The sequence below is a fragment of the Chanos chanos genome, chromosome 4 (assembly GCF_902362185.1).
Source record: "Chanos chanos chromosome 4, fChaCha1.1, whole genome shotgun sequence".
NCBI lineage: Eukaryota > Metazoa > Chordata > Actinopteri > Gonorynchiformes > Chanidae > Chanos > Chanos chanos.
Window position 1 is genome coordinate 29,155,607 of NC_044498.1, and position 12,907 is coordinate 29,168,513.

Consider the following 12,907-nt stretch of genomic DNA (forward strand, 5'->3'; position numbering starts at 1 on the left):
TAAACCAACATCACATTTCAGTGCTCATAAATACTGTAATAGTTTATTGAAGAACACTTATATTAACACTTTAATATCCTAAAATTAGAAGTGTGATAAAAACAAAAACAGGATTGTTACGCCTATTTCCACTTTTATTCGAATACAAATACAAATAATTTGGCTGCTTCAACAAATATAGATACAAATACTGGGCTCTCTGCAGAAGTGCTTGATAGAGTGCTGCACGTTCAAACTCAAATGCTTTGCTAAGTTATTGTGACTGATTTCCTTTGGACAACTAATAAACTGAAAAAAGAAACAATTTTCATTCCTCTCTCTCTCTCTCTCTCTCTCTCTCTCGCTCTCTCTCACACTCTGAAATGAATAACTGTGTGAATCAGAGGAATATACAGAGTTGAGTTGAGAGTAGGCAGCTGATCGATCAAACCAAGACTTTCAGAAGACGTATAACCCTTGAGAGTAACCACAGCACCACCTTCAATGTCTCTTTCTCTCTCCTCACTCCATACCATCCACCTTCCTTATCCTGTCACATCCCTTTGCTCCTTGCCTTTCACTTTGTTTTTTTTTTTCTTTCTCTTCACTGTCTATGGTCTCCTCTGTACTACACTAGCTTTGATACTAAGGCTGCTTTCACACTTGGTCTGTTTTACCCGAATGTGACCATAACAACGGCTCAAGCGGACCCGGGTCAGCACCAAAAGCTGTAGTGTGAAAGGACACTAAAGCTTTGCTTACAGATTTAGTACTACAGCTTAGTACTACTATCATTTTCCATATCAGTCACCATCCCCCCAACCCCCCCTCCCCCCCTCCAACTCTGTCTTCTCCTCCCTCATTCTCTAATTGATCACTGGACATGCAGTAGAGCAGCTAATGGTGCACAGTCAGACAGTGTGTTCCCACAGCTGAGCATGTGACTTATCTGCCCTCAGACACACAACCTCTTCAGCTTCATTATGGCCTTTTATTATCCTGTTTTCCATTTTAAGACAGACTGAATGACAAGCTCTACATATTTGCAATCAGTTTTTCTGTGAGATGATGGAGAGATGATTTTAAAAACTGAAGGCTGAGTTTGCTCTAATATTGGACCCTTTATTCAATCAACATGTAACACAAACTGAAATGGTAGAAGGCTTTGCAGAGAGACAACTAAAATGTTGGCTTGAGGCAGACATAGGGTGTAACGCATATAGTCTATACAGTAACCATTAGCAATGTGAGTATAGCTGCATACAGTAAAAGATGTGAAGTCATACAGTAAGAGAAGGGAGGTTACACAGTAAGGGAAGTGAGGTCATACAGTAACAGAAGTGAGGTCATACAGTAATTGAAGTGATGTCATACAGTAAGAGACGTGAGTTCATACAGTAATAGAGGAGAGGTCATACAGTAAGAGGTCGTACATTAAGAGAAATGAGGTCATGCATTAAGAGAAGTGAGGTTGTACAGTCAGAGACGTGAGTCATACAGTAAGAGAAGCAAGATCAGGTTGGCTCAGTCTCATTTATCCAGCAGGGACACATGCTTAACTGCATAAGAAAATAAACACACTTTCAGTGTTTGCAATTTACATAAACTTCTGCAGAGTTAAGACGAATGGAAGCCAGGTGTTTGTTTTCAGTGTGCTGATGCACTGTCACTGCCTTTCGCTTGGAGGAAAGATAGTAGGTGAAACGTTGAGAGAGCTGGGGAGGGACTGGAGTGGCATCACTGTTGCTTTTTACTCATACAGTCTAATCTGTTATTCATAGAAACCTGGGCCAGTGCAGGAGTATCAAGCCTGGGAAGATGGAGATGAATTATGCGGAGTTCACAGTGAAAAGGGGGTGGGGCGGGGCAGATTAGCCACTGTTGTCTTTGTGTGACTCAACAGCTAATCCTCTGCTCTTTAAAAAATTACCTATAGAGTCCTCCGGGATTTGAAAGGAATATCTATGTTTTCCATAGAGAAATACTGTGAGTGGACTCTGGTGATATTTAAGTTCATATCAGTTTACAGTATAATCTCAACCAGGGTCACAGTGTGTGATTTCTCCCAATAATGTGGTCTACACTTAGATGCTACAGAACGATACAAGTCCCCTCTTTGCACAAAGTGATACAGGTCCTCTTGGATAGTGTGGGGTGACATTCACACTCCACCATGCATACAAAAGCACTGAAAAAAATACCTGCAATGCTTAACATCCTTTAGAGGGAACACTATACTGTTTAAATGATGACTTATACATATTTTACTAGTTATTGGCATGACCGAATATATGGATTATGCAAATTAGAGAATGTTCTTGGTGGTTTATTTTTTATGTAAACTAATTGTATCAAAATATTTGTGTGATTGGAAAATGTAAAGCAATACTATCCCTTCTTAAAGTAAACAAATGATTTGTGGAGAAAATGGAACATACATAGACACAGGCCTAATGCAGGATGTGAAGGTCCCCTCTTTCTTAGGTGGGCATGGTTCAGGTCCCCTCTTGGCAGTTAAAAAAAAAAAAAAAACATTTAAAATGTTATCTCAGTAAAGATTATGAACACTGAACTTAAATGTAATTTTCTGTCTCTTTGTTGTTTCATAAAAATGTTTAGAAACTATGGTTCACTCTTGCCAGGTATAGGGTGATAGTCCCCTATTAGTTACATAGACGTGTGTGTGTGTGTGTTAGAGAGAGAGAGGGAGGGAGGAATGGAGGGCTTGAGACTTGCTGCGGTGGTCATACTGATGTTGATAAATGTTTTACATTTGTTTGCATTGTCTGAGGAAGAGTCTGCTGTCAAATGTTTCCATAGACTTGTTTCAGGACTTTTTGCATGTCTAGATGTTGTGAAGACAGCTCGGCAGAAGTCTGTATAGTAACGTGGCTATGAATGCCTGACACATGCCTAGGAGGACATGAGAATGGCCGAAAGCCCAGACAGAGAGACAGTCATGGGTGACACTGCTGACTGACCTGAATGGATGGATAGATAGATGGATGGATGGAAGGATAGTACCAAGGAAGGAAGGGCAGTAAAGGATTTTAGCACAGACTAATGAGCAGATGAAAAATGGTCTCATAAGGAGAGCAAAATGTGAGGAATCAATGAATGAAACAACTGGAGGCACAGGCATAAATAAATTAAGTAATAAATGTTCTAAAACTCCATTTCTTTAAAGAGGCAAATCAGCCCAGAGCTGCTCAGTCATAGTGAATGACTGTGTCAGCAGAGTGTATGAGTGTGTGTGTGTGTTTCTATGTCTGTGACATTTAGGAACCTCACCTGCCATATGTGCCAAAGACCAGAATGCTGTGTCCTGCCGACAGCACAGAGTTGTGTGCCATCTGTGACTCAGCTGTGACTCGGCTGTGTCCTGCAGAGACATTTCAGTCAGGAGCCCTCTCCTCACTCAGCATCCTCACATCCTCTCAGCAAACTCCAAGGTCTCAGTTTCCCTTCCCAAATCCCCTTACTGCCTTACTCACCACCTCACAAATCCCCTTACTGCCTTACTCACCACCTCACAAATCCTACACACAGCCCTACTTCACTCACACCCTCTCACTCAAACTCTCTGATATTCAGTCAAAAACTCCTACACTGTGTGAATGGCCATAGACACATCCCCTCTGTCCCCTGTCCTATGGTGTCCATGCAGATGCTCTGAGCCATTTTAACAGTCTGTTAGTATGGCCACGGCTAGTTTAGTCAAATCAAACTGGACCGGTCTGATTCCAGCACGGCTGAGATGTGGTCTCAGCCATACTTAAGACTAAACCACTGATTTTTTTTTTTTTTTCTGCATCTCGTTTTTGTTTTGTTTTTCAGAGGTGCTGTGGTCACTTCCAGATGCACTACATTCTTAAGATATTGTTATTTGTAATAATTCTGTTTTGATTAATCAGCTGGTCCGGACTGGATCACAGTAACCCTGCCGTAAGTCTTTGCTTTTGCAACAAGGACTTTATTTTTTACTCTTTTTGGGTAAATGAATTTTTAATCTGACAAATCTGTGAGATTTAGGCTTTTTAATTGGACACCAATATGCAAGGATATTATTTTGAAAAGAATAATTCTGTCTAATAAAATATTAAGAGAAAACACGTGTTTCACAGAGAGTTTCCAAAATGCTATGAAACTACCCAGCAGTGCACATATAGGAAACATACAAAGGGAAATGCCATTGTTTGCTATTGAGTTTCATTCAGTCCATTAAAAACCCAGTTTTTTCCATGTTTTCCATGTGTGTGTGTGTGTGTGTGTGTGTGTGTGTGTGTGTGTGTGTGTGTGCGCGTGTGTGTGTGTGTGTGTGTGCGTGTAAGATCCCAGTTGCCAATGTGTCTTCACTTCTCTCTGTCTTCTTATCCACTGTCTGAGTGAAACATATGAACCACCACTCAGACTGAACAGACACCTACAGTCAAACCAAAATACACAGCTCACACACACTTAATTCAACATTTTAGCCTTCGCTGTGTGTTCAGAAGGAAAAGACGCTGTCTGGGATGGTGAAGTGAGGGAAATTTAAAAAGATAGTTCCATGTTTATCTGTTTGAACTCATTCATCCTGTCTCATTCACTCCATTCACTCTAGCAAAAATCAAAGACAAAGTAAATAAATGAGACCAAGAGTCAGAGGTATTGTGATGTAATATGGAGTAATGACAGATGTGTATCGAACAATGTGGGGGAGAGAGAGAGAGATTATGAATTTTGTGGATGAAGGATACTTGTGTTTATGTTTCCTTGTGTGTGAGTGTGTATTTGTGTGTGTGCATGCGTGTTTGTGTGCATGCGTGTGTGTGTGTGTGTGTATGTGTGAGTGGACTCTTTGCTTTGTGTAGGCTTTCATGTGGGTGGAGTTCAGTAACCTCCGCCCAGTCAGGTTGCCAGAAAGCGAGAGCATCGTCGCTAATGCATGGCCGTGTCCCACTTCACTGGCAACAAGCTTTTACTGTGGGACCTAATTAGACACATAACAAATGTATTTGACCCTCTCGGGCAGGGTTAACAATGTAGCTCCATACCAACATTGCCTTGGGCAATACAGAGAAAGAGAGAATTATAGAAAAGTGGAGTGTGAGGGAGAGATGCAGAGATAAAAGCAGAGGAAGGGTCTTCTGTGCGGTGAATGGGAAGAAAGCCTGTAGGCTATGACCAGGCCCTGGATACCTGCTTGTGTGGGACTGCGGGGAGCTCTGAGCCCATTTCACTTTGTCAACACAGTACCCATTTATGCTGGTGTCACCCTGTCCACAGTGCTTCTCTGAGGGACGTACAGGCCACAGCTGTCTGCTAATTACAGATCAGATGGTGTGAGTTAAGACTGCTCTCTCTCCTTGTTCTCTCTCTCTCTCTCTATCTCTCTCTCTCTCTCTCTCTCTCTGTTATTTCATCTGCAGTCCCTGTGTGCTGTTGCACTTTGCCTGTCTTTGTCACACATGAACAGTCCATTTCCACTGAGTGAAACTGCTTATCTGAACAGAGGGGCCAATACAACGCACATCGCTACATGGGCAGCACAGTCTCTGTTTTACTGATCTGTTTTTCTGTCCTTTAGCTCTTGAAAAGTAAGAAGGTATCTCACCGATGTTAAACGAATAGCATGACGTGAGGAGAAGGTACAGTGGCCTTTTGAGTTTTCCCCGGCTCAACCCAGGTTCTGTGCTGGTAGAGGACTGGGGCTTTTATAATGAAATTTCAGGAGTAGAATTTTCAGACAGTCCATCAAAACCGACACCAGTTAGAACACTCTACTAACTAAAGCACCACCCACCTCTCTATCCACATTTGTGCCCCTCATCCCCCCCTAACGCCATCCCCTCTCTGCTCTTACCCAAGCTATCACCATGTCAGTGTGCCGTAGCTTCATATGTTTAAGCTATTTAAAGGCTTTTCCTACTGAAGTGATACTCAACCACTGTTTCATTACAGCCTCGCCTGCTTATTTGCACAATAAAGGAAACACGGAAGTACAGGTCAGCGGTTGGTGTGGCCACATTTCTGCAGAAGAACACTCATCCCTTTTTTCAGCACAGAGAATAAATACTGTGTGTGTGTGTGTGTGTGTGTGTGTGTGTGTGTTTTCTGCAGAATGGACAGAGAGTGCTATCGAGGCAGATAAACGTGAAGGAGCCAGTGAAGGGTGTGTTAATGTCCTACACACTGATTGATCTGCGTATCCCTCTCTCCTATGAGGTGGGTCTCACACCCATCACTACATTCGTGAGAGGAGACACCATCACCCGCATCATCCGCTACTCAGAGCGTAAGTCAGTTGGCCTTTTTACAGTCCTTACTAATCTGGAGACATGCTTCTGAAATAAAGAGAAGAATTACAGGTAAAATAAGTAATATGGAATGTGCGCTGTGTCCATGACATCATGTTGATTGGCACAGATGTGCAGTAAAGCAAAGCGGACACTGACAGAACAGTCACATGCCACAGACCCACCCAGGCCACAGTGCCAGTCCTCACAATCCTCACCAAAGTCCTGGCAAACATCTCAGTGCCTTCCAGTAGTCTTTAAAATGGTCAAATTGTCCTGTATTGCTGTTCTGCAGCTTTTGTTCTCTGAATAACATGTTACACTTCTATGTTGTGATGGTGTTGTGTTGTTACCTTTTGTTAAATGCAGTTGTAAAGATGTTACTTGACTCGTCTTGATTTTTTTTTTTTTTACAGCTTACACTTTTCTCAGACCTTCAGGTAAGAAAGTCCCTGTATTATCCCTCTCCAGTCTGACCCCCACCTCCCCCCTCCCCTTTCCCTGCTCACTCTCTTTCTCTTTCTTGCTCACTCGGTTTCTCAGTTTAGTTCTCTCTCTCTCTCTCTCTCCCCTTTCCCTGCTCACTCTCCTCCTCTTTCTTGCTCACTCGGTTTCTCAGTTTAGTTCAATTAAATTCAACACTGCTCCACTGGCGCCCAAAGCACAGAGCTTTGCCAAGTCGTACAATTAAGAAAACATAGATTGAAACAGATGGGAGAACAGCCAAGCAAACTGAAGAGGTGGACGTAGCATTGCAGGATGTGAATTTGTAATAGATTATTTCAAACACAGTGTAAAAATGCCTGTTCATTTTCCCTGTTTTAGCAGACACTAAACAGAGACTTTTAGACATGAAGAGGGAATCCTTGAGTGATCACTTACTGTAGTGTGATTCACTTTCACAGAGCAGCTTTAGGATTAGCTTTCACACTCTCAAACTAACATTTACATCCCAGTGTGCAATGGCTATAGAGAACAGTGTCGACCTGGTTCTCTCTAAACAGAGCCAGAACTGGGGCCATGGGGTGCAGGGGTAGGGTTTTATTGGAAGCAAAATGAAGAACACATAGAAGCAAATACATTTGAGTTTAGAAAGGAGTCTGTTTTTTGTCTGAGTTTTATTGTTCGTTTGGTGGTTTCTCTCTGTCTCTCCCAGTCTTTCTTACTCTTCCAATCTTTCTTTCTGTCTCTCCTGCTGTCTAAACCCCTTACCTTCCTTATTTGTCTGAATCACTGGTCTCAGTTTTTTCATCGGTGTGTTTATCTTTCCTCTAACTCTAATCACTCCCTCTGTCTTTTGCCCTGTCTTCTTCACAGATCATGTGTGTGGTTTCGAGGATTCCAGGATCTGTGGTTATTCTCAGGACCGCACTGATGACTTTGACTGGACCAGACAGAGTTTCCTGAGCCAGAACCCCAAACGCTCAGGGCCTGCCACTGACAGGAGGGGGACTAAAGAGGGTAAATAATGTCGCACACACACACGCACACACACATGCACACACACATGCACACACACACACACACACGCACACACACGCACAAACACAAACACATACATCCAATAATTCACAGATATGAGATTTTTAGCTTCTCAAGTCCTTTTATTTATCAGAGGTGCAAAATCCCAGACTGGGTTTGTATTACTTTCTGCTGTTGCTATTAGTTATTAAAAGGAGATTGTTTCATGGTCCTCAGTAGATCATGCATAAACAGGAAACATTTTGTCAGTGTATGTTATGAATCAGCATTGAAGATGCTGAGCAGGCACCTCTGCCACCCCTCTCAGTGAACCAGCTCTGATTGTTGTCAGGGCTATGTACACCTGTAGATTTCAAACTGCAGAGCCTGTTCGTTTTTTATTGTAAAGCGTTGCGCTGTAGCTTGGATCATTACTTGCGATGTGTTTTGAAGAGTGTCAGTGCTTTGGAGGTGACTGTATTTGGTGATAATTCTGTTTTCTGTTCTCTGGGACAGGATATTACATGTACATAGAGACATCACAGGCCCGTAAGAAAGGGGACAGAGCCCGACTTCTCTCACCACTCTACAATGTCACAGTGGCCAGGGGACCAACTGGCTCCACCCGCCTGCCATACTGCATCTCCTTCTACTACCACATGAATGGCAGACAAATTGGTGAGTTCTTGACCCCTCACACTTGGAACACTGTGCACTTTGGAGCACTCAGCTTGAAGAGTGAGAGACTGAATCCCAAAGTTCCACAGTCTGTTTCTCTCAGCTTCTGCATATGTACAGTGGGCTTAGACAGTCACAGCTTATTGTGGCTTTAAAACCATAGAGCCACTTTGATAGTCAGTCAGGTGTCCGTCAACACCTGTATTTTTTAGGTTGTGTATATGTGTATATTTGAGAGTATATTTTAGTGTGTGTGTGTATGTGTATAATTGAACGTATATTTTTGAGCGTGTGTATGTGTGTATGTGTGTGTTCTGTGTACTCGGATTTTCTCAGGAGGACAAAGCATCATCCACAGCCCAAATATGACTGTAGTGGTTTTAGACCAGGTGGCATGTCAACTCCTCATAACTAAATCACAACATCAGCTCACTCAGTGTTATCACTTACACTCACACACACACACACACACACACACACACACACACACACAACTTCAGTCATCACCCTTTCACACCACTCCTCTTTATCATCATTCATCTGTTCATCTGTCTTTCTCAACTTCACTCATCACCCTTTCACACCACTCTTCTTCATCATCATTCATCTATTCATCACCCTTTCACACCACTCTTCTTCATCATCATTCATCTATTCATCACCCTTTCACACCACTCCTCTTTATCATCATTCATCTGTTCATCTGTCTTTCTCAACTTCACTCATCACCCTTTCATACCACTCTTCTTCATCATCATTCATCCATTCATCACCCTTTCACACCGCTCTTCTTCATCATCATTCATCTATTCATCACCCTTTCACACCACTCCTCTTTATCATCATTCATCTGTTCATCTGTCTTTCTCAACTTCACTCATCACCCTTTCACACTGCTCCCCTTCATCATCATTCATCTATTCATCACCCTTTCACACTGCTCCCCTTCATCATCATTCATCACCCTTTCACACCACTCTTCATCATCATTCATCTATTCATCACCCTTTCACATTGCTGTTTTTCATCATCATTCATCTATTCATCACCCTTTCACACCACTCTTCTTCATCATCGTTCATCTATTCATCTGTCTTTTTCAACTTCATTCAGGTTCTATAGGCTTAGAAGGACATAGATCTTACTTTTATCAGACCAAAAATAAAGCATTTTAAGAAGAGTGTTTTTCTTCCTCTCTATTCCTTACCACATTTCTCTCATATTTACTGCCTCTTCCTCCAGCTGTAGTACTGATATCTAATTACCACTCTGTCGCCTCACACAGTGCACTCTTGGCCAGCAGATGGCTTAAATGGAGAACGTTCTTTCATTTCCCCAGCCTCTAAGAGTCTGTTTTTTTTTTGTTTTGTTTTTTTTTTTTCCTTTGCTGGAGGGTACTGCTTATTTCAGCAGGTATGTTTTATTAATTTCATCGCTATTTAGGAAACTTGGAGCAGACAGCAGATTCTTAATGAAAATCAAAATTGAGGAATGAAGCCTGTTAATGTGGGTCAGAGTCACCCCAGGGTGCCTGAAGACCACTCAACCCTGGAACAAAAGGATGTGTGATGTTTAACAGGGCTCCTCTGTCTGTTCACATCCATCCATCCATCTGTCCATCCTTCCACCTTCCTCATCAGTTTTCTGTCTTTTACTGATGCATTTCATGAATCTAGCCATATTTACAGAAACATTGAGTGTTTTTTGTGGAAATAATCAGTATTTTTTTATGGAAGTAATGAATGCTGCTTATGGAGATATTGAGTGCTGTTTTACTGGTGTCTTCTTCCTCGTGTGATCAGTCTGTTTGTATTGTACTATCATCAAATCTTGATTTAGCATCCAAATTAAACAAGTCTCTCAATTTTCCTCTCCTCTCCTCTCCTCTCCTGTAGTCTACTCTTCGTTATGTTGCTAGTTATTTGGCTAAATTCACTAAGTAACTGGCACAGCATTGCTTGGCCCTGTAGTTGGGAATTTGGGAATCAGCCCTGCTGGGTGTGGCCTGAGGCACAGAAGGGGGTGGCATATGTGGCAGGGCAGAGGGAAGCACAGATGCATATACCCTCATTATGCTGGGTTCCCGCCGTGAGACAGGCAGCCTATTAGGATGAGTGAAGATCACAGCTGAGCCATTCACAGCGCTTGTATTAAACAACATTTAATGAGTTTTGCTTTCCATTAAACAATATTTTGACAGGCGCCGTCTTGCTGAGAAACAGCCCCATAGATAGCTATGAGAGCTGACACTGAATCATAGTGCTGTTTACCCCCACTCTAATGGTTATTACACACAATCAGAGAGAGCGACAGGAGTCGGGGAAGAAAGACAGAAGGAAGACGACAGGGAAAAAGTGAAAAGAGTGTGGGGAACAGAAAAGATGAGGATGAGTTAGGGAAGGAGACAAGGAGATGGAGATGTAAATGTACATAAAGAGGGTATCATTGCCACACTGCCTAGTGTCACCTGTCCTGTCATGTCCTGTCATGTCTTCTGTCCTTTCATGTCCTGTCATGTCCAGTCATGGCTTTTTGTCCTGTTGTGGCCAGTCATGTCTTCTCTCTCTCTCACACACACACACACACACACACACAAACACATAATGATATAGCAACTGAAAGACTAAAACATGAAACAGGTTCACCGGGCCACTCAGACAGAGCAGAAGGTGGCCCCCCATGGGTTTCCTGAGGTTGTTGTAGGTCCTCCTGGCCCGTGCCTGATTAAAATTCTTTGTTCTTTGTTTGGGGGTTTTGCTGTGTTGATGGAGGTTTGCCCAGTCCGCCTTTCTTCACTGGATCAATAAATCTTTCCAGCCGCGTTTTATCCTGAGCTGAGAGAGCAAGAGTGAGGAACACAAGGAGAATGGGATCTCTCCTGTAGTACTGTCTTGCTGAATCTGTCATGGTTTCTAAACAAGCCATGAGAAGTGGTGCTAGAATAGGCAGTAAATTGGCCAGACAGGGCAGTAAGAGCTGATAGCACTCATACACATTCATGAACAAGCCATCAGGATGCAGTGTACAGGGGAAAGCTTATGTAATGGGTAACCTACGAGCCAAGATGTTGGAACTGGTTTGTTGGCTGCACTCACAGTGGCTGTAGGTGTATTGCACTGGTGCCAATATGAATACTGGATGTTACCAATCAAGACAACAACATGGAGTACATACAGTGACATGGATCTTTTGTTGTAATGTCCACCCACTGTGTGTCCGATATGGGAGAATCACTTTCATCAAAATGAATTATTGTTAATAAACAAAGTAAGTTATTGTGGGTTTCTGTGAGTGCTGGGGCTTGTCAGGCCCATAAAGGTGCTTTGGTCTCATCCACACTGATTGAAGGGAAAGGGCAGGAGGAAACTGCACTGTGTGGTCACTGTGCCTCCACCTCCTGTGTGTCATTTAAAGAGCTGCAAGAACTGCAGTTACTTTTCTACCTGTAAATGAAGCTCATAACAGGAAACAGGTGTTGTTTCCACACTGTCAGCTGACAGGAGGTCAGGCCAGGAGACTAGTCCCCGTTCATTACTGTCACTGTGGTCTAAAGCTGACACATGTGCCCCTGCCTGCAGAGAAGCAGCATGAAAAAAACAGTCGTCTTCCTTTCGCCCCATGTGACCTCAACAGTTATCTCAAAGTTTCAGAATACTGAACACAGAGCTACAGAATACTGAATACAGAGCTACAGAATACTGGATACATGCTGCATCTACATTGTTAAAAAACATAAACTAAATGACAGGCATTGTAAGTGATGCTTATGTTTATAAATGCCACACATTTTTCTGACCATCACTAATATTAACATTAACATTAATAATGATAGAGGTGAACACGCATTAACATTAATAATGATAGAGATGAACACGCATTACACACATTAACATTAATAATGATAGAGGTGAACTCTGTGTAGTAGACATGTACTGTTAATTGTTATGATATTGCTGTTGTTTCTCCTGCACTTGGCGTGTAACAGACTGTTATGTCACAGGTCAGCGGGGATTACTGTGTACGTAAGAGTGAGGACTTGTGGCCAAACTGCTTTCCCACCACTGAGTATGTATGGATAACCAGTATATCTGAGGATGTATGGATAATCAATATATCTGAGTATGTATGGATAACCAGTATTTCTGAGGATGTATGGATAATAAGGATATCTGAGTATTTATGGATAACCAATATATATATGAGTATTAGAGGTGTAAACAGACGTCATTACCTGTATCTGTTCAGCCAAGGAAATTATCTGTTTCTGTATGTGTATTCGGATAGTAGACCGGAAATGGTCATGGTTTATACCAGAAGTCCTGTAAATCAGGCAAATATTGTATTTTCTAACCTAATATTCATTGGCAATGCAGTTTTTGTGCCTTAAAAGCATCAAATTGATTTAATATTGGTAAATAATTTATTATGAATCATATTTCCACATCCTCACATTGTGCTTTCATCTCTCTTGCTCTCTTTTTTTGTATTTTTAACTAAACTAAGTGAACTAA

General features: G+C 42.1%; 1 protein-coding gene across 1 annotated transcript in view; it reads left to right on the top strand.

Annotated features, from left to right (window-relative positions):
* mdga1 (MAM domain containing glycosylphosphatidylinositol anchor 1) overlaps positions 1-12,907 on the top strand; it is a 195,989-nt gene that overhangs the window by 130,055 nt on the left and 53,027 nt on the right. The window contains exons 12-15 of the mRNA XM_030772222.1: positions 6,082-6,256; positions 6,674-6,697; positions 7,575-7,718; positions 8,235-8,396. Of these exons, the coding sequence (XP_030628082.1) occupies positions 6,082-6,256; positions 6,674-6,697; positions 7,575-7,718; positions 8,235-8,396 (505 nt within the window). The remainder of the gene's footprint in view (positions 1-6,081; positions 6,257-6,673; positions 6,698-7,574; positions 7,719-8,234; positions 8,397-12,907) is intronic.